The sequence below is a fragment of the Microtus oregoni genome, unplaced genomic scaffold, assembly GCF_018167655.1.
Source record: "Microtus oregoni isolate MIOR12 unplaced genomic scaffold, Mior012 000025F_ref0000491, whole genome shotgun sequence".
In the NCBI taxonomy this organism is placed as follows: Eukaryota; Metazoa; Chordata; class Mammalia; order Rodentia; family Cricetidae; genus Microtus; species Microtus oregoni.
In genome coordinates, this window is record NW_024543084.1 from 9,180,543 (window position 1) to 9,201,800 (window position 21,258).

Genomic DNA, 21,258 nt, shown 5'->3' on the forward strand with positions numbered 1-21,258 from the left:
CTGGGTTGCCCACCATGCGTAGCACCTCAGAGCATACCGTGCAGGCAGGAGGCTAGGAGTCTCCTTTTTTCCTTTATTCTCCTTCAGTTTTTCCCCCTTTGTCTGTCTGTCTAGCCCAGGCTTCCCTGGGCTGATGCGGGATGTATATGCCCAGGGATATACCTAAGAGGCCCACTCCCTGCCACTGAGGGACCTAGTGTTTCCCGCCTTTGTCTGTCTAGCCTAGACTGCCCTGAGGGGCATATCATCCTACTTGGCCTCAAACTGCAATCTTCTTGACTCAGTTCCCCTCCCAGAGTTGTGATTACAGGCTGGCCTACCTTCTTGTCTTCTTAGTAACAAATGCTGTGTGCTGGAGAAGGTGCTGGCCCGTGCAGAAGACGGTCCAGGGAAGTTCAGGGTCAGCAGAGGAGCAGGCAAAGATGCTGTCCCAGGTTTGGTGGCCTATCTGGGGCATTGTGGTTTACTCTCAGTGTGGACTTATTACTGTTCTGGATGTGGGGGTCCCCTGTCTCACTGGAGGTGTTGTTTGGTGTATCCTGACTGAGGTCTCAGTGCACGGCTGCTCAGTATCAAGATGCCATGCCCAGATGTCAGGAGCCTGGGTGGATGCCCCTGCAGCCTCTGTCCCTGGCTGGCTTCTGTCTTTGCCAGGACTTTGGCAGCTTCCTCTCTGAAATCCTAGGTTTGATTCAGCATTCCTTTATCTGGGTCATTGGGGACCATGCCCTCCTCTTCAGAGTCCTCTGAACTCTCAAGGCTGCTCATGTGTTTTGGGTACATGCTTGTATGTGTATATGTGCCAGACAGAAGCTCAGCTAGGAACTGAGAGCAATGGCTGAGAAGGTGAGAGGGTGTCTAGAATTTTTCTCTGTTCCCAGTAAACAGAGACCTTTATATTGAGGCTACAGACTACAAAGCTCCTACATCATCTTTTCTGGCATTCCAGCAAAAATGCTGTACTATAAGACCTTGAAACTGTACAGTAAGTCCAGCCTGGACTCATCTGGGGTTGGGATGGGTGTCAACCCTCCTATTCCTCACCTCTTATACCTCACCCCACCTGGGGTGGGGATAGGAGAGCATCGCAAGGCTGTGTCAGGGTTGGGGGGAGAAAGTCTGTAACTAGAGAAATCGAGTGCCATACTCCCTGACAGCCCGGAGCCTGGACAACACTGATCAAGCCCTGAAAAGGTTCAAGCGTGAGGTCTTGGCACAAGGGTTTCCAGAAGGAAGCATACACGTTTACAAGCATGACTGTGAGTATGCCTGACTCAGGTCAGGGCATACCAGGAATGGGTGAAGACCTGGGTCTGCCCTGTCTCTTTCTTGTATCTTCATTTGGTCTTTTTGTCTACAGTGTCGTGTGTGAGTCTCTGGACTAGGCTGGGGCTGTGCTGGGCACCAACGGTTTGGTGGCTCCTTTCCCATGGCCTTCCAAGCACATCGGTGATGGTAGGGGCTTACACTGGCCTGGTATGTGTGGGCAGCTGGGTGGTGTGTTTGTTCACACTTATCGGAGCAAGCAGATGCATGTTCTGAAATGCAGGCCGCCCAAGGATCAAGAGGGCTTAGTTGTCCTATCTGGGCTAGTTTGTCCTCTGGCCTCAGCAGCTGGAGGAGGCCTCTGTGGTGGGGTCTGATGCTCTCCTGCCCCCATCTCATGCTGCCCTGTCCTGCAGGGAAGTGATCCCAGGTCCTGAAGGAGGTGAGCCCACATCCTTTATTCTACACCACAGCCCTTGTGTTCTGGTACTAGATCCTGGCCCTGGCCCTGGTGGTGGTGGTGGTGGTGGTGGTGGTGGTGGTAGTGGGTGTGTGTACCCCTTCTTTACCTCTCAATAGTGTTGCTGGACAGGTCCAGAGAGGTATCTGTTTTGTTGTTTGGAGAGAGATGCAGTCAGGAATGTGAGCCCAAGCTGTCAGGCTGAGTCCTAGGAGGGAAGTGGTTGCCTGGATAGGTGTCAGTGTGGATATTGGGACAGAGCTGGGTGCCGGGCTCCTTGTCCTCAATATTCTGCCCAGCAGGAATGCTCAGGATTGCTGATTGACTCTGTCTCTTCAGGTGCTATCAGGAGCTCGGTCAGGATAGATATAGACCCTGTTTGATGTCTTAGGGTTCCCTGTATCCAGCACTGTGCTGGTCTACCACTGGCATGACCTCATTACCGCAACCTAGCGCCCAGATATTGACAGTATGACTCATTTTGCAGATAGAGAGATCAAGGCTCCGAGAACCAGTGATTTGCTGAAGCCAGGTAGCTAGGATACCAGGCCCCCAGCCTGTGACCCTGACCAGAGGCTCAGGGTCTCTGGAAGCCACACATGGCTCTGAGTCAGGCTGTTTTGCTTTCAGGAACTGATGTGAGGAGAAAGCCATGGCTCTGTGCACCTGACCTCTCCTGCCCCTACCCAAGGTGTTCCTTGCATCTGTGCCAAATAAACCTTGCTGCCACATGCTGCCTAGCATCTTTTCTGGGGGTGGGGGCACACCTGTGCACCACTGATTGCCTTCTGTCCACAGTGACCCGCGTGAGTGGAAGGCACTGCACTCTTTCTGTGAATGCTCTTTAACGACCCAACTCACAGAGCTGGTCAGGTTCCACCGACTGATCGATTCAGGCCCCCAGCCCCATCTTCATTCTGGAGCAGTTTCCTGTTCTCTTAGAATCTGGAAGCAGCCACAAGCAGAGACAAGGCCTTCCCTTGTGTCCTCAGTAGGTCTCTCAAATGGAAGGGGAAGTGGAACAGCCCCCTTTGCTGCTCCTGTTTTTCTAAGACTCCCTGCCGTGTGGAGATCAAATCCCTGGCTGTTGTTTTCATGATGTCACCTGGAGGTGGCTGTCCTCTACTGTCCCCCTGCTTGGCCCCTCCCATGCAGTTCTGACTCTTCATCCCAGTTAAATTTAGTGCCTGAGTGCCCATCATGGTGTCTCTCATGTCATGGCCTACAGCCACTGTCTGCTCACCTTGTCTCTTACATTGCTGCCGCAGCTGGAGAGCAGAAAAGACAGGAATGTGGGGTGATCTACACCCGCTTGTCCATCTCAAATTCTGCCTGAGAAACCTCTGAGGAGGCGTTCTCAGGTGAGCTTCTGACATGCTAAGGGCATGGGGAGTGCTGTCATTTTTTACATATCTGGTCCACACCTGCACCAAGTCCCAGAAGCTTAGCGTGAGGTCGCACTTCCTGCTCATGACAGATGCTCCAGACTGTGGACTCCAGCCGCAGTTCGTCACTGCACAGTTTTGGAGCTTGATCTTCAGTCCACGATCATGTGACCTCCAGTCCATGATCATGTGACCTTCAGTCCACCATCATGGGTCAGCAAGTTTGTTTTCAGGACTAGGGACATGGTTTTGTTAGTAAAGCACATACCATGCAAACATTTAGAATTGTAGCTTATGTCAAAAAGTGCCAGAAAGCATGGTACATACCTGTGATTTCAGTGTTGGGGCAGTGGAGACAGTAGGATCCTTGAGGCTTGTTGCCTAACCTTTTTGTCCAAGTTATTGGGTTCCACGTCCAATTAGAGACCCTGAATCAAAAACAGTGGGGAGCCGGGCGGTGGTGGCGCACGCCTTTAATCCCAGCACTCGGGAGGCAGAGGCAGGCGGATCTCTGGGAGTTCGAGACCAGCCTGGTCTACAAGAGCTAGTTCCAAGACAGGAACCAAAAGCTACAGAGAAACCCTGTCTCGAAAAAAAAAAAACAGTGGAGAGTGAATGACACCTGATGTTGACCTTTGGCCTCCACATGAACGCACACACATGTATGTACACATACACATACACAAGAAAGTCCACTATCAGGTAAGGGCTTTCTTTCCGTGCGGTGGACATGGAAGTGGGGGCACAGAGACTGAGAGTATGGTCAGTTTCCCTGTTCTCAGAAGGACTTTCACCTCCTTGCTTAGACTCACAGTGACTGGCTTCATTGGAGCCTTACTTGCCTCCGGAGACCCCCAACAGAGTAACACGAGGGTCAGAACTGAGGAGCACACAACCTAGACTCTAACAAAGTATACCTTGCAAAGACTACAGAACGTAGGACTTTTATATTATCTATTTGTTAATAATACGGCACATATGTGCATACATATATATATTTAAAGTATTTGTATGTGTATGGGTGTTTTGCCTGCATGTATGTCTCTGCACCATGTGCATACAGTGCCCAAGAAGGTAGGAAAAGGGAGTTGGATCTCCTGGAACTGGAGATGTAGACACTTATAAGATGTCATGTGGGTTCTTGGAATTGAATCTGGGTCCTTTGGAACAATACCCAATGCTCTTATTAACCATGGAGCCATCTCTCCAATGTTGAAGGTGGTTGAAATTTTATTTATTTATTTATTTATTTGTTTGTTTGTTTGCTTAGTTTTTTGAGACAAGGTTTCTCTGTATAACAGTTTTGTCTGTCCTGGGAACTCACTTTGTAGACCAGGTTGGCCTTGAACTCACAGAGATCTGTCCTTCTCTGCCTCTCAAGGGCTGGGCTTAAAGGCATGCACCATTACCACACAGCTGGGATTTCATAATGTATTATTAATGATGCTTCACAGAAAGGTGAGTAGATACACAAGCAGAAAAACAAGGTCTATGGGAGAGGAAAAGAATGGTTTAGTAAATCCCGCTCCTGAGAAGAACCAAAGCTGGATTCAGAAGAGAAACGCAAATGAGGCATCATAAGCATGTTAAAGGAACAGTGGGATTCGTGGCACGGAAAAGGAAAGGATTCGTACCTGAATGAATAAATAGTGAGAGACCCGAGAGGGAAGCTCAGCAGGACCGCAACAGGGATCAGGAAGGGAACCCGAGAGCAGAAACTCATTGCATGGGCTTACATCAGATTCGACAGATGAATGTCAATTTCCCAGTTTGGGGAAAAGAGGCGAGAGGGACTGAGGTCCCTCAGAGTTTTCCTGGAGAAGAGCTGGCCAACCATTTAGCCACACTGTTGAGTTCCAGGTTCAATGAGAGCCTATGTCCCCCCCCACCCCCACATACACACACACACACACACACACACACACACACATGCACACACACACACACGCACACACACACATACACACACATGCGCACGCACACACACACACACACAAAGGTAAAGAGTGATTAAGACAGAATGACAACCTCCGTCTTCTCCATGCGTGTACACTGGCAAAGCTGCCAGAGGAATAGACTAGAGCAGGAAATGTGCGGAAACACATTAGACTCCAGTGTCTGTGTCAGTGGCTTTTCTTACTGTGACCAAATACCTTACAAAAGCAACTTATGAAAGAAAGGGTTGATGTCGACCCCCAATCTGTGAGGCTCCTGTCCATCATGCTGGGAAAGGTGTGGCAGATTTCAGGGCAGTGGGCTCTGCAGCTGGGACTCCTTGCATCTTCTCAGGCCGTCAGGCAGCGACACTGAAATGCCAGCAACAGCTTCTTTCTTCCTCTCTTTGTGCAGTCCAGGAGGCCTCAGCACATGGGACGGTGACCTCCGTTCCAGGTTACACCTCCGTGGAAACACCTCAGAGATGCACCCCAATGACGTACCTCACTGAGGCCTGAGGTGCTTACTGATCTAATTCATTGACAAAGTTAATCACCGCATTATCTTAAGAAACAAGTTTTGGATAATACCAAGTTACAAATTTTATATAGATAAAAATATTTTATAAAGTAAGTACAAAGTTATTTTTAAACTTGATGAAAATGTCAACTTAGAGACTCCCAAAGTTTAGGGGACATGAGCAGAATAAAATAAAGAAGCAGTTGGACGGTGGTGGCACACACTTTTAATCCCAGCACTTGGGAGGCAGAGGCAGGCAGATCTCTGAGTTCAAGGCCAGCCTGGTTTACAGAGCTATTTCTGGGACAGCTAGAGCTACACAGAGAAACTCTATATTGAAAAACCAAAAGAAAAAAAACAGGGAAACTCATAAAAGAAACTCATACACAGGGATAGTGCACTCTGCTGTGCAGAGTCAGTGCTTGGAGCAATAGGAAAAGTCAGAAGCGTGCGGCAGACAGGGATGCAGGGGCCTGTGTTCTGAGATAGGAGGGGCAATCCAGGAGAAGACAAAAGGACATTTTTACACGGTGGAAAGAAACAAAAATCAGGTCAGATTCCAGTCATTGCCCCTTGTAAAAACAACCCATTCCTGCATCTTTATAGTGCACTGGCTTGCGTGCCTGACCTCTTTGATGCTTGTGAAAGTCACTCTTGTGGGGCCTCAGTCACTCTTGGGGGGGGGGTCTCAGTTACTCTTGAGACTTATGTGTTCATTTTACTTGATGACCCTGAGAGATTTCTCTTTATTAATAAAAAAGAGATTTGCTTATTTTGTGTTTGTGTATGTGGCTGCATGAGTTTGTGTGCACCGGGTGTGTTCAGGTATCCAGAGGCCAGAGGGTGTCAGAATCCCTGGAGCTGGAGTTCCAGGCAGTAGAGAGCTGCCTGATATGGGTGTTGGAAACTGAACCCAGGTCCTCTGTAAGAGCAGTAGATATTCTAAAACACTGAGCAATTTCTCCAGCCCATACTTTCTTCACTACTTTTCTTAGCTAGGCTTTCTGGTGCTGGGATAAAAAAACATGACCAAAAGCAGCATTGGTAGGAACAGGTTTATTTTGGTTCCGAACTCTCAGGTCCCACTCTGCTGCGGGAAGTCAGAGCAGGAACTCAAGACAGAAACCAGGAGGCAAGAACTGAAGCAGGAATTCTGGAGGACACTGCTGACTGGCTTGTCTCCCTGGCTTGTTCAGCTTGCTTCCTTACAGGACCCAGGGGCATCTGCCCAGGATGGGAGTGTCCATATCGGGCTGGGCCCTCCTGCATCCACCATTAATCAAGGACATGTTCTTTTTTTTTAATTTATTTATTTATTAAAGATTTCTGTCTCTTCCCCGCCACCGCCTCCCAATTCCCTCCCCCTCTCCCAATTAAGTCCCCCCCCCCAGCCCGAAAAGCAATCAGGGTTCCCTGTCCTGTGGAAAGTCCAAGGAACCCCCACCTCCATCCAGGTCTAGTAAGTTGAGCATCCAAACTGCCTAGGCTCCCACAAAGCCAGTGCGTGCAGTAGGATCAAAAACCCATTGCCATTGTTCTTGAGTCTTCAGTAGTCCTCATTGTCCGCTATGTTCAGAGAGTCCGGTTTTATCCCAGGCTTTTCCAGACCCAGGCCAGCTGGTTCAAGGACATGTTCTATGGACATCCTCAGGTGATCTGGATGGAGATATTTTCTCAATAAGATTCCCTCTTCCTGGATGTCTAGGGATAATAGCCGCGTAAAGGGCTCTAACAGGCCAGAGCATGGTGATCATGGCTCTGGTAGGCGTTGCTCATCCCTCTTCCTTCCGCCTTATAAAACTGTTAGGTTACATTCCTAAGCTAGCCACCAAGGTCTATTCCCCAGTTTGGTCAATCCTTCCTCCTGAGGCTGACCACCAAGTTCCAGCTCTCAAAGTATTAAGTCCAGCAATCAGAGGCCTCCTTTGGCTCACCAAATTAACATGCCCAACTAAAATGAAACACCTCATCTTAACACATGATTTCCCTTTTCCTTTATAAACTGTCATTTGCCTGTGGCCACTTCTGCCTCCTCTCTATCTAGAGGCTGTCCTTGTCGCTCTGGGACAAATGTCTCATCCCTTTCTCCCTCCCCTTCCCCCTCTTCTACCTCCCGCCTTCATCTCTTATTCCCTGCCCTTTGTTCCTCTGGGACAAATAAATCTCTTTGTGCTGAGAACTTGGTCTTGGGGTGTCTTATGCCAATACTGATCCTTTCACTGTGTATATGTTAGTACATTCAATTCAGCTGAGAGTGTTGTTATAAATTTTTTAATTCTTTTTTTGGTATCTTTTTATAGTAGTTAAGTAGAGATAAAGATATCTTTATAGGCCAGCTTGTATTCATTTCATGGGCCCGGTTGGCAGGTGGTTCAGCAGAGTCACACCTGATCTGTGAGTGTTTCTGTGCATGTGTGCGCTCAGCTTCTTTACTGTAGTTGTCGGGAGTCAGCTCTGGATACCACCACAGAATGCTGTGTGTAGGCTGAGCATTTAAACAACAGAAACGTATTTCTCATGATTTGGGATAAAGGTCCTATTAGTTCCAGGGGAGGGTTAACTCTGTGTGTGTGCATAAGTGTGTGTGTGTGTTAGAGAGAGAGAGAGATACAAAAAGTCAGATACAAACATAGTAAGACAGACAGATAGAAGGAACGCTCCTCCTTCGTGTTCTTATCAGCGCATTAATCCTATTTTGTCTCTAGCCTCATAACTTCTCCTAACTCGGCCACTCCTCGTACCATCTTGTTGAACTGTGAGGGTATAGTGGAGATAGTGCAGTGTCTGGTTCAGATCTCTTTGGTGGTTTAGGACACTCATAGTCCTGGGACTCTCAACCGATCCTTTGTTTTTTGCATCCGTGTTGGACTCTAGTGTCCAAACACGGAGGAGGAGTCGCCCCCAGAGACCACCTCACACACCACAGCCGATGCAAAAGCATGAGGATTTTATTAATTCTGTCATGACAGGGTCCCCCAGCATTCGGGAAGCCGAGGGACCTCGAATAGCTAATACAGTCTACTTTTAAAGGGGCCACAGAAGCAAGGGGGGTTGTTCTTTGACTATTCTGATTGGCTTATTCGAAAGGGCTATTACCAATAATTGACTGGAGAGCTGTTGCCAGATCAGATGAGGTAAGAGGTCATTTTGACCCCGTTTCCCAGGGGACCGAACCAAAACATACATATATGGGTAATTGTTCAGGAACTGAGTACGTGCGAGTGTAGCTGTTAGGTCCTTGGTTCCCAGGGGAGGAGGGGAAGCACTATGGCACAGAGGCTGAGAGGATTCAGAATTGTCAAAAATGGCTTTAGGATTGTCTTAAAGTCTTACACTACCAGCAGTTAAACTCTGCCTTTCTGGAACATTTATGTAAGTCATGTGTTCTCCCTGAAGTTGGTGCCTGTTCTTTCAGCTTCTTTTGTGGAGTATTTTAGCTCAGCCTTGGGTCTTCTTCTCCTCTGCGCAAGGTTGGACTTGCCCCCACAGGACTCCATGAAGCTCTAGACTCCCGAAAGAGGATTCTTTTTATTTTGAAGATTTATTTTATTCTGTTTGTTTGTGTGAGTGTGTGGGTGTGTGTGCATGTGTGCCTGAGTATGTCATGTGTATGTGGGCACCCTCAGAAGCTAAAACAGAGTACTGAGAATTGAGCTCTGATCCTCTGGAAGAGCTGCAAGTTGAGCCGTCTCTCCAGCCCCTGGGAAAGATTGCTGTAGGTTAAATTTTAAAGTTTACAGATAATCATTGTATTATCAATACATAAGATTGTAGCAAAATCTTTGTTCTTTCTTTTCTTTTTGATTTTTGAAACAAGGTTTCTCTGTGTAGCCTTGGCTGTAGTTGAACTCACTCTCTAGACCAGGATGGCCTTGAAAACTCAAGAGATTCCCTTGCTTCTGTCTCTTGAGTGCTGGGATTAAAGGAGTTTACTGCCACTGCCTGGCAGTATTTTACATGGCAGGTATGGCTGGAGTTTTCGTCTTTAGGAGCAGCATAACTTTTTCAAGGTGGTGAAGAAATTCAGGCACCAACCTAACCAGACTCTCATGGACTTTCCTTTTCTATACCACCTTCTCTCATTTCTTGTTCTTCTGAGACCCTCCGAAGGTGGCTTCGCCCGTGAGTACTGTCCCCAGAGCTCTCTCCAGTCTGCCGTGGAAGATCCAGGCATAAGTCACTGCTTTTCCTGTCTGTTTTCCCCCTGCTGCTTCTCATTCTGTTGTCTTAGGCCTATGTGTTTTGGCTGGAATATATGTTTTAAAATGATTGACAGAATTGATCTGAGGGTTAGGATGGGGATTTTGGAGCAATTGTCTTCTAAGAGAAATCTAACTTTTTTCTGTCAGGTGTCTGGGAGGTCGGCAGCCAGGAGCCATCCTAATCCAGGTTCAAGGTCTGACTCTGGGTCACTGAGCTGGACGGAAGACCATTTAGCTGACGTTTACCCAGGGTCTGGTGTGTGCATCTTTACCCGTCCACAGCAGGGGCCAGCAGCAAGCTTTATTAGGATGTCTTTTCTGCAGAGACTCAAGCTGTGGACACATTGCACCCGTGGGTCCTCAAGGCTGGCTTGGATTGAAGATGGGGATGGTCAGGGGCTGGGTGTAACGGAGGTTGAGGATGGGGATGGTAAGGGGGCTGGGTGTAACGGAGGCGAAGCGTGAGCTTCACTCTTCTCTGTTCTGGGTCCTGAAGACCTGCAGCCTTGTGCAGAAGTGCGCAGGGCATCTGTGATGATGAGCCAGTCTCAGGGGTGGATGGCTACAGTCTTGGCTGGAGGCAGGAGGATCCGCCTACCACCTCCCCACCTCTTGAGTATGGTGGGTCTGATAAACCCTACCCAGAACTTCTGCTCCAGTTATTAGCTCCAATGACTTTGTGTTGGATAGCTGAAGCTGCAGACAGCAATCAGGGGAGCCTTGGGGATCAGGCTACGGACAGCAATCATGAGGGGAGCTTTTGGGACCAAACTGCAGACAGCAATCAGGGCAGCCTTTGGAACCAGGCTATGGACAGCAATCGGAAGGCCTTTGGGACCAGGCTGCAGACAGGAATCAGGAGGAGAGTCTTGGGGACCAGGCTATAGACAGTGTTTGATGGGGTTTAGGGTATTTTTGGTCTAAAGCATTACCTTCAGCTCCCTAACAACCCTCTATACAAAAGGGTTTGTATAAAGGATTGTTTGGCTTGGGGCTTCACCCCAGCTCCTGTCATAAGCTCCCTCCCCTGGAAGTTGCCTCAGTCCAAACTCCCCCTCCAAGAAAGCCTGCCAAATGGTGTTGCCTCCCCAGGAGGGTCAAGAAAGCCCTCCAAAGGGTATCTCCTCCTCAGGGAAAGTCGAGCCCACTCCCACAGGCTATTTGAACTGCCCCCCAGAGAATGAACATGTGGTCTCTGTGTTTTGTGTGGTTTCCCCCTTTCTCTCTCTTCCCCTTTGCATATTTTCCCGGGGCTACCTGGGAGTTTTCTCATCTATTAAACATGGGCATCTTTTAATTTGGTTTGATTCAGTTTGATTGGGATTATTTCTATTGGTAGAGAGGTTCCTCTAAGAGAAAATGCTTAACAGGGTCTGGCTGAAGTCAGTCAGGATTTGGTCTTAGAGTGCAGACACGTAGATGTGGCCCCCAGCTGGAGATGGATGGAAAATGAATATGTCCAGATAGGGGACAGACGGGACAGAGGGACAACTAAGCTGTCCTAGCTTGGTTGCAGGGCTGGCTGTTAGAGCCAGTGGGAGGTCACAGGCCAGCAAAGCAGAAGGCTGTGTGGCCGGTGAGGGTGGGAATGGAGCTTAAAAGGTAGGCTTTGGAGGTGGCTTTTTGTATTTTTAATGATTGAGACAAAAAATGTCTGAAACTACGGTTTCTGGACAGACTCCTTTTACTTGACCAACCTGGAACTAGGACTTGACCTGCACAGATCAGGAGAAGAGAAGCGTGGGAGAATACTGGTCCTGAGGAGGGGAGAAGACAGGGTGGACAGCTTTAGGAGGCTTACTCTGGAACTTTCTGGGGAATGGGCACTGTGTTGTTGATTAGAACAGGTTCCTGGGCCTCTCTTGCCTCTGCTAGACACCAAGACCAGCACAGTTCAACACCACCCTCCCCACTCTGAGTGATTTTGCTTTGTGAGAGGTCAGAATGCTATCCTGGCAGTTAGTGGCCACCCACACTGAGGCACTTAGAGTCGTATAAACTGTTTCCTGGTGGGAGATGGCACATCCCGGCCTACTGCACGGTGGCCTCCGGAAGCATGAAGGTGGTGTTTCTGGCGGCCGCTCTTCTTGCTTTGGTCTCTATGTCCCGGGTCCAGGCCCTGTGGCTGGGAAGGCTGGATCCTAAGCAGGTAACAGCCTTCTTGGGCAGCAGGTCCTCGGGCCAGGCCCTACCTTTGAGGCTACACAGCATTTGCATCCCCAAGAGTCAATCTGGATAAGCATGGATCGAGGGAGTTAGACTGTGTGAAGGGTGCGGGAGTTCTTTAACTGCTCTGAAGGAGGAGAGCCGGTATCTCAGCCAATGATTCCCCTAGTTCCTTGGGCCCTGGTACATCCTGGCGATGGCCTCCCGTGCCAAGGACTTCATGGTGGAGAAGGACATGAAAAATGTAGAAGGCGTCCTGGTGACTCTCACTCCAGATAACAAGCTGAGAGTTCTGTCTTCCCGGCAGGGGTGAGTGGGCAACCCCTGAGCTGGGGACTCTGTTTCAGCTTCCTCAGCAGGAGACCTTCCCCAGAGGGGCTGCGGGCTTTGTCTCCCTCCTTCAGAGAGAGGACTGGATTCTGCAGACCAGCTCCTGACTCCATGGTTGGCTCTCCGTGCTCCCCACTCCTTTGTGCTCCCCGGGTTAATCTCTTCTGTTCCTGAGGTCCCCTGAGTGGAACGCTCCCTGCCTCTGTTGTCCTTTCTTCCTTCCCCTGGTGGACTCTGCCTGCCTCATCCACTTTCTGCCAGCCTGTGAATCTCTGTCCCTGGCCTCTGACGGCATGACTTGATACTCCTTTGTTCTTTTTCTCTTTGAGTCTTGTGGAGCGTTTGGTCCTCAGGGCCACCGGCTTAGCTGCAAGCATTGATCTCTTCAGAAGGAGGTCACCAAAGCTTCAGGCCAGTCTAGCCTGTAGGGTCAAGCTGGCCTTGTCTAGTGAAGTAACACATAGCAGTCCCTGAGGCACCTGGTGGGAGTTGTGGGGAAGTGGGATGAATGTCTCTTAAATGTGCCTCATTTGGTGTGCCAGGCTGGCTGCTTAGTGAGGACCTGAGCCACTGAGACAGGCTGCAGACAAGGATGACTTTGAACTCATGATCCCCCCACCTCCACCCCTCAGGGCTTGGCATGGCAGGTGTAGCTATTTCTGCACATCTGACTCATGTTTCTGATACTGAGTCACAAACACAAAAACAAAACAAAACAAAAAAACAAACTAGCTAGAGAGTACTTCCCAGTTTGTTTTCTGATGTTGGGAGGCTTTTTGAAAATACTTATGTGTGTGAATATTCTGCCCGCATGCATGTTTGTGTACCATGTGCATGCCTGATGCCATAGAAGGCAGAGAGGAGCATCAGATCCCCTGACATTGGTGTTAGGAATGGTGGTGAGCTACTGTGTGAGCATTGGGAACCAAAGCCGGGTCTTCTGTGAGACCAGCGAGTGCTCTGAACTGCCTGGCCGTTTCTCCAGGTTCGAGGGGGACTTTGTGTCTCTGAAGTGCTTTTTAATTCTGCATTGAGTGCACAGCGGCTTTTGTGTCTGAGGGCTCTGGTTGCCAGCACACGGGGTAGGGGTGGGAGTTTCCTTTCCCTTTCCGTTCTGGAAGTCTTAAATCTTTGGTACTTCTAGAACTTGGCCTGGTGAGAAAGTGTGAGGTACACTCAGGTGGCTGTGCAGCCTACATTGCTGAATTATGACTTAGTTTATGACCGTTGTCAGAGGTATACTTCTGGGTAAATTTTCTTTGTTTTTAACTTTCTCTTCTGTTCCTGTGATCTGTTCATTGACCCAGACTTTGCTGTGGGTGTGAGGTGCATCTCCTGGTCTGCTGGACCAGCTTATGCTGTTTTCCTCCAGAACCTCCCGGGCATTGCTCACTGCAGGTGTCCTGTTCCCAGCTTGGCAGTCCTGTTTTGTCTAGCAGATCCTGCTGAGCTTCTCTTGTGTTTTCTCACCTCAGAGGGTGAGGCCTCAGGGGATGTCTGGATAGTGTCTTCTTGCTTGAACCACAAGCCGATGTCTCTTGAGCCCTCAGCACCCAACAGTGTGGATCCCTTGGGAAATGAAAGAAATGATGATGGGACCGGAGAGATGGCTCAGTGGTTAAGAGCACTGACTGCTCTTCCAGAGGACCCGGGTTCAATTCCCAGCACCTACATGGCAGCTCACAACTGTCTGAAGATCCAGTTCCAGGGGATCTGACACCTTCATAAAATAAAAGCTAAATAAACCATAAGAAATGTTTAGAAAAAAAAAAGAAATGATGAGTGCTGCTCAGGCCCCAGGGTAGGTTTTCTGTGTAACCCCGACATCATGAAATGTGAACCCCCTTTTTGGCCTTCCCTGCTGGCTGACCTGTGTGCGTCTCAGAGGCCTTCCTGCCGTTGTTTCCTAGGCCAGATGGGTGTCGTCAGAGCATGGTGGAGCTGCTGAAGCAGAATTCTCGATGGGTGTTTGAGAATCCCTGTGAGTGTGATGCCCCTGGGACCTCCTCGTCCGATCACCATGAAGGCCGGCTCCTGTGTATTCCCAGGCTGCAGTTGGCAGGGCCAGGCCTGGCAGGAAGGAGATCACTCTGCTCCAGAGCCCTTGGCACCATTCTGTGGGCCGATAAAGGATCTGACAGTCAGGGCCCTGGGGTCAATCCTCAGGGGAAGGAGGCCCAGATGCATGTGTTTGGGGGGGTCCTAGTCTCTATCCCTGGGCTTCTTCATGAGTTAAGAGGGCCGGGTGCCTGGATAGTAGTGTTCTACCCGCAAAGGATGGGACTGGGAGAGGGTGAGCCGCTTGCTCTCAGTCACCCTGGGCTGAGCTGGGGCAAGCGCTCATCTGTCTGTCTGTCCACCAGCATCTGAGAACTGCTTCTTGCTGGCACAGTGTAGGGGTTAGGGGCCAGGGGACAGCTTGAGACCTCTGCTGAAGTTGAATAGGGTTTGGCTATGCTCCCCATTTTGACTTGCATGATGCTCCCATTCCCTCTGCCACCCTGGATCTTGCATTTGCTCTCTAGCTATTGGCGTGCTGGATTATCGGGTGCTGGGCACTAACTTCAAGGACTACGCCGTCGTCTTCACACAGCTGGAGTTTGGGGATGAGGCCTTCAACACAGTGGAGCTGTACAGTAAGTGGGGACAGGCAAGGTTGCTCAGGGTCGCTGGTGCCCCAGACATAGATACTCTGTGTCCACAGTCCCCAGTAGGGAACATACAGGGACAAGCTCCAGCTACCCTGAAGTTTGCTAGGGATTGGGGTAAAGAAAGGGTTGGGGGACACAGTCACGCTCTCCACACTCTGACCGTCTCTCAGAGGCTGCTCCTTCATGCCCAGGTCGGACAGAGGTGGCTAGCTATGAGGCCATGAAGCTGTTCACCAAATGGAGCCAGGGTCTGGGTTTCCGTGCCCAGCAGCAGGCGCAGCTGCGGAAGGACCGTGAGTGTTACTAGTACTGGCCACAGGGGGGCGCAGGCAGGTGTGACACACACACACACACACACACACACACACACACACGGAGTGCCTGGGGTGGTGGACATGGTTCGTCTTCTTAGACTGGTTTGTGGGTGCTTCACTGGATCACCTACACCTGTCATACATAGTCAAGTCTGTAGGAACAGCCTTCTTGGAAGAGGCTTGTGGGTAGGATCCTGGGAGCTGCTGCAGCCCTGCTCTCACAACTGGCTTGGTTTTTTTTTTTTTTTTCCAGTCACGTGTGCACACAAGATCCTCCAGGTAGGCCACCTTTTCTGCACCACTCTTGGCTCCTTGGGGAGCAGGAAGTGCCTGGGGCTTTGGGTGGACCCTCTTCAAAGCCCACGACTCTGCTGGTGGGAAGGTCACTGAAGGTGAGGATGAAGGATGTCTTAAGCCCCTCTCCAACTCTTGCCCTGGTTTTCAGTGACGCCCCACCCCAGAGATAGCATCACATCCTCGCATCCTGGTGGAGGTGGACAGGCACTGTCTTTACTCAGCGGCTAGAGGTGCTGGTGTTGGTTCTCTGCTCCCTAGGCTCAGGCTTGGGTTGAAAATAAAACAATTTCACAAGTAAACCTGCCACAATGTGTCTTCTCTGGGGGTGGGATGGTTCCTGTGCTGTCGCCAGAGACCAGACCATGGAACCACAGAGTCAGCTCAGGGACAAAAGAGTTTGATGCACTAATATCTCTTGTGAGAATTCTTGAGCCTGAAGACAGGGATGCTGGCTTTTCACTGGGGACAGGATGTAGCCACCAAGAATGGCAAAAGCTGAGGTGCCTGGGCTAGACAAGAGCTATATGAGTATGTCAGGACACTATCAAGACAGCCCTGGACCACCTGAATCCAAGGACCGGGTCCAAACACCTATGCACTACCTAGTAGAAAGAAACACTGAGCGTTGCATAGTAGGAAAGCACAGATAGCATCCACCAACAACTTATAGGGGGTTAGTATCCACAGGCGGCCTGGCAGGAGGACACAGAATTCACAGACTGGCTGGCAGGGGAGTTAGGTCAGTATCTGTGAGCTTCCCAGCAGGGAGGTACTCCCAGGGCCCCAGCTCCTCTACTCCTAGGCTCTGGCTGTTGGTTGGGGGTGGACATGGTGGTGTATGGAATTCCCAAAGGCCTGAGCTTATGGGCCCTCATTGCAAAAGGGGTATCTGGTCGGGAAATGGTGGAACAAAGTCACCTATTAGAAAGTAACGTGTGTGTGTGGGGGGAAGGTTCAAAGCTTGGGCACACATCGGTTTGTTCTTTCTCTCTCTCTCTCTCTCTCTCTCTCTCTCTCTTTCTCTCTCTCTCTCCCTCTCTCTTTCTCTTTCCTGGCCTGGTCATCAGCAGCTCCTCAGGCACTATATATAGCCTTCCATAGGGAGTTCCAAAGTTTATACCTAGAGGCCACTGTTTCTGTCTCTCCTGTCTGCACACTTGCCCAAGAGTCTAGTCCCAGAGACACCCTAGGCTTCTGCCTCCTCTCTTTGGCTAGGGTTATAAGAGTCCCAGGGACCCGGTGCTAGGTGAGACAGCCCAGACTGTAATGGTAGGCAGATGTGTGTAGTTCTAACCCTTTGGGAGTGAGGGATGTGAGAACCAGCCTCCATATGGCCTCTGAGAACGGGATGGTGTCTGTCTTCTGGGACCTCCCAGGCAGGCAAAGTCTGTTGTAACCAACCACGACCAAGGTAAAGTTCTCAGAAGGAGGAGCAGAGCTTGAAATCACGCCTTCCCATCCCAGCGGCCCGAGTCTCCAGGGCAGGTCTGACACCACATCAGGGCAGGCACGGCAAGATACAGCTTTAAACTCAGAGCTGCAAAGGATGAAGCTGGAAATGGCCCTAGCCACAGTCCTAGCTCTGGCTGTGGTGTCCTGGACAGAGGAGTTTTTCCCTAAGGAGGCCCACACTCTCAACTGGGGCAAGGTAAGCCTCATGCCCCCTGGTACCTTCATCAGGTACTAGGGTTACAGGGTACAAAGGCCACTTAGGACCAGAGCTCCAACTGTGGGGTGATCTGGGATAATGTCCTCAGCAGGAGGGCAGAGCACGGCATCTGTTGAGCCTAGCTGTGTTGGTTACCTGTCCTTGAGCCCAGCTGTGTTGGTTACCTGTCGTCTCCCGCCACTGCTCCAGCCCTGGGACCTCTTGGAGATACCTCTGCTGCAAAAACAGTGGGGTGGAGGGGCAAGCATTAGAGGTGCCCTGAAGTGGAAGAGAGCCGGTGGGGTGGCTGTGGGTGCAGAGGCGAGGTGGACAATGTAAGAAGCACACACAGAGTATTAGGATCAAGGAGTATGCATTGGGGAAAAGTTGGTAGCTAGCGGCCCAGGGACAAGTAGGAGAGAAAGTGGTTGAGTGTTGGTGTTACAGGGAGGCCAAGAGGGAAGGAACCGCTGGGGTGGGTATGGTAGACACAGCCCAGGCTTCAGACTCCTGGGCACCTGGCCAGCTAAGCGCCAGCTTCTCTTCAGCCTGGGACAGGGTAGTGTCCACCTGCAGATACAGATGTGGTCTGGGTCTTGGGAAAGGGCCACTTGCTGGGTCTGTTCTCTAGCTGGGAGCCTGGACAGGCAGCATAGTGTAGCAGCTCCAACACCGTCCTCCCCTGCTGCCCCCGCAGTTTTCAGGCTTCTGGTACATTATTGCCATCGCCACGGACACCCGGGGGTTCTTGCCGGCTAGAGACAAGAGGAAGCTGGGGGCGTCTATGGTGAAGGTGCACAAAACGGGACAGCTCAAGGTGGTCATCGCCTTCAGCCGGTGAGGGGACAGTGGTCCTGGTACACCTTTGCAGATTGGCCAGGGACAGCCTCTCTCTGGGAAGAAGGGGCCGACAGGAAGCAGTGTGGAGTCCTCAGACAGATGGTTTTACTACCTCTTCCTTTCCTGAGACCTAAGGGCTGATTTGGAGAGAAATGCATGGCATGGGGGAAGGGATGCTGGGAGTGGACCCCACCCAAACTGGCCATCTTGGCCACTGACCCCCACCCCTAGGTCCAGGGGCAGTTGTGAGTAGAGCTGGAGAAGTTGGTGGTGGAAGGTGGTGGAAGGTGGCCTTCTGGCTGCAGCTCCTCACACCTGTTCCCCAGGCCTCATGGGTGTCAGTCCATGGAGACGACCCTGAAGAAGGACAGAAAGAAGCCTGTGTTCAGGAATACTTGTGAGTAAGATGCCTGGGCCATGGGAAACTGAGCCAGTGGCCGGACATCCAGGATGGGCGAGCAGGGTGGCTGAGGTCCCACAACTGGCTAAGTGACCTGGCCTAGGAGGTGAGGCCCGTGAGGAAAGACTGTGCTGGACCGGCTGATGTGTTGGGCACCAGATTCTGTACTGTGGGTGGGCGTGGGTGTCCAGGTACCAGATTCTGTATTATGGGTGGGCGTGGGTGCCCAGGCACCAGATTCTGAACTGTGAGTGGGCATGGGTGCGTAGGCATCAGTGGCTGCTGTGCTTCTCTTGTAGTGAAGGGGATAAAGGGTTTCCATGTGCTGTCCACCGACTACACATATGGCCTGGTCTACCTCCGCTTGGGCCGCGCAGGTAGCAACTACAAGAGCCTGCTGCTCTTCAGTGAGTACGCTGTGCGGTCTGGGTATAAGCACCATGGTGGTGGAGGGCTCAGGGACCAGAGACACAGAGGTGAGGGAGGGTGAAGGGGAGGGAAGGCTGGCCAATGGGGAGGGAGGGCGGTTGGTGAAGGGCCGTCTGAGAAGGGCTGTGTGTAGGGTTGGAGGTGGCAGCTGCAGAGTCAAGGGGAGACCCTCAATAGTAGGGGTCTAGATGCAGGGGCTGCAGGATAGGACAACCTTATGTGTTACTGTTCAGATGCTGCCCCAGAGGAGGTTGAGATGCGGGCTGTGAGTGCTGAGCTCTGGGAAATGGAGGCTTAGGATGAGGTGGCTGGATCCAGTGTGAACAAGGGGGAGTGTTTAGGGAAGGCATTGGGGAGGGGGAGGAAGTGAGGTGGCCAGGAGGAGGGGCACCAAGCCTGGGCTGCAGAGGGGGTCTGTGGACAGAGCAGAGGAGAGGCATGTTTTGAATGTAGCCGACCTGGACATGCCCGGGGGGAGGGCTGTTTGTAGGGACAGACTGCAGGGTGACCCTATCTCTTAGCCTTGGAAATGGGGCCCAGAATGACAGTGAAGGAGAGCATGAAAGATTAGGATACCACCCTCCAAATGTCTTATGTCTTATGTGATTCTGTCCACAACTCAGACAGACAGAACATCTCCAGCTTCCTGAGTCTGCGAGAATTCCTGGACATGTGCCATATCCTGCGGCTCACCAAGCAGGCCACCATCCTTCCGAAAGACGGTACTACACAGCCTTGGGCTCTTATTCTCCTGTCCCCCATTCTGCCCCATGAGATAGCTGATCCACGTAGGAGATGTGCGTGCATGTGTGTGCATGTGCATATGTGTGTGTGCATGTGTGTGTGCGCATGTGCCTGTGTGTGCCTGTGTGTGTGTGCATGCATGTGTGCATGTGCGTGTGTGCATGTGCATATGTGTGTGCGTGTATGTGTGTGCATGTGCATGTGTGTGTGCCTGTGTGTGTGCCTGTGTGTGCCTGTGTGTGCATGCATGTGTGCGTGTGCCTGTGTGTGTGCATGTGTGTGTGTGTGCCTGTGTGTGTGCATGTGCGTGTGTGTGCATGAATGTGTGCATGTGCCTGTGTGTGTGCATGTGTGTGTGTGTGCCTGTGTGTGTGTGCATGTGCATGTGTGTGCATGTGTGTGTATGTGCCTGTGTGTGTGTGCATGTGCGTGTGTGTGCATACCTGTGTGTTGCCACGTGGTCTGCCAAGTCAACTGTGAAGATGCCTAGATGTTCTCATCCCCCGTACCTGTGGGCTTCCTGCCAGCATTGGGTGTGCAGCGTCCCTAGCAGACCGAGGCGGCTCCCAGAGCATACAGACTCCAGTTGACACTCCGAATGGAGACCACACAGCTCTACCCTCTAGAGTCCAGGGCAACCAGGGCAAGGACCCTCATATGAATTCATGACAGAGGTGGCAGCCAGGCCTCTCAGCACCGTGTTCTTGCCCACAGATTCCTGTGCACACACAATCCTGCCGTGACAGCCAGTCAGTCATCCTCTGCTCACCCCTTTGCCTTGAGAGTCTTCCAGATGCTCGAATGCTGTTCCAGGTGGTGACTGTGGCATTCAGTGGGTGTTGGGTGACTGCAGCCCAGTGGCTGACTGCACAGAGCCCGAGCTGTGACTGCTGTCTTTGCATCCTCCAGAACCAGCAAACTCCCACTGGCTGTGCTCATGGCTCCCTTTGGTCCACCTGCCCGGCCGAGTCTGACGCTCACCCTCACTTCACCTTGGGGAGGCTGAGCATAGACCATAGGCTCATCCCATTTTGTTCCTTTCTTTGAAACTGGGCTTCTTTATTTTGGGAGCTAGAGAGATGGCTCAGTGGTTAACAGTGCATACTGCATAGAACTCAAGTTTCGCCCCCAGCGTCCATATTGAGGGGCTCACAAACACCTGTAACTGCAGCTCCATGGGATCCAACAGCCTCTTCTGGCCTTTGTGGGCACTGCACACACACACACCACCTGCCCACATATATGTACAATTACAAATAAAAATCTTTTAAAAGTTTTTATTTTCATATGTACTTTTTTTTTTGCCTCCCTAGGGATGGGACTAAAGATGTGCACCATCATGCCAAGCTCTGTGCATATTCTTAATTATACTTCGTTCTCATTCATTCTCCTTCCCCTGCCTCCCTCTTGCTTCCCGTCCCTATCAACTGGTCCCCACTTCGCTTTCATGTTTCAACCTTCCTACATTTCCTCTTCTTACGTTTTCCTGGTCTCCTTTCTACTTTCATGACACATACACTAAAATCTAGACCTTGAGACTGGAGATAGCTCACGAAGAGCACACGCGACTCTTCCAGAGCATCCAAATTCAGTTCTCAGAAGCCATGTCAGGCTCACCACTGTCTGTAACCTCAGCTCAGGGGATCTGATGTCATCCCCTGGCCACATGGGT

The 21,258-nt window shown here is 51.0% G+C and overlaps 2 protein-coding genes across 2 annotated transcripts; both read left to right on the top strand.

The window, feature by feature from the left end:
• Nucleotides 1–11,823: 11,823 nt before the first annotated feature.
• Lcn6 (lipocalin 6) lies at nucleotides 11,824–15,775 on the top strand. Its single transcript, XM_041675311.1, has 7 exons — nucleotides 11,824–11,916; nucleotides 12,103–12,242; nucleotides 14,174–14,244; nucleotides 14,789–14,899; nucleotides 15,106–15,207; nucleotides 15,482–15,507; nucleotides 15,674–15,775. Exons 1-7 carry the CDS (start codon nucleotides 11,824–11,826, stop codon nucleotides 15,674–15,676), a joined length of 546 nt encoding a protein of 181 aa, XP_041531245.1. The 3' UTR covers nucleotides 15,677–15,775.
• Nucleotides 15,776–17,071: 1,296 nt separating this feature from the next.
• Lcn10 (lipocalin 10) lies at nucleotides 17,072–20,573 on the top strand. The gene is made up of 6 exons (XM_041675287.1): nucleotides 17,072–17,173; nucleotides 17,871–18,010; nucleotides 18,340–18,410; nucleotides 18,713–18,820; nucleotides 19,466–19,564; nucleotides 20,301–20,573. Exons 1-6 carry the CDS (start codon nucleotides 17,072–17,074, stop codon nucleotides 20,327–20,329), a joined length of 549 nt encoding a protein of 182 aa, XP_041531221.1. The 3' UTR covers nucleotides 20,330–20,573.
• Nucleotides 20,574–21,258: the final 685 nt, after the last annotated feature.

Excerpts from the sequence above, each read along its gene's own strand:
- Lcn6 (XM_041675311.1), top strand. The coding sequence starts at position 11,824 with ATGAAGGTGGTGTTTCTGGCGGCCGCTCTTCTTGCTTTGGTCTCTATG. Across the intron at positions 11,917-12,102 it reads GAAGGCTGGATCCTAAGCAG|TTCCTTGGGCCCTGGTACAT; the intron begins GTAACAGCCTTC and ends TGATTCCCCTAG. Across the intron at positions 12,243-14,173 it reads GTTCTGTCTTCCCGGCAGGG|GCCAGATGGGTGTCGTCAGA; the intron begins GTGAGTGGGCAA and ends GTTGTTTCCTAG.
- Lcn10 (XM_041675287.1), top strand. The coding sequence starts at position 17,072 with ATGAAGCTGGAAATGGCCCTAGCCACAGTCCTAGCTCTGGCTGTGGTG. Across the intron at positions 17,174-17,870 it reads ACACTCTCAACTGGGGCAAG|TTTTCAGGCTTCTGGTACAT; the intron begins GTAAGCCTCATG and ends CTGCCCCCGCAG. Across the intron at positions 19,565-20,300 it reads CACCATCCTTCCGAAAGACG|ATTCCTGTGCACACACAATC; the intron begins GTACTACACAGC and ends TCTTGCCCACAG.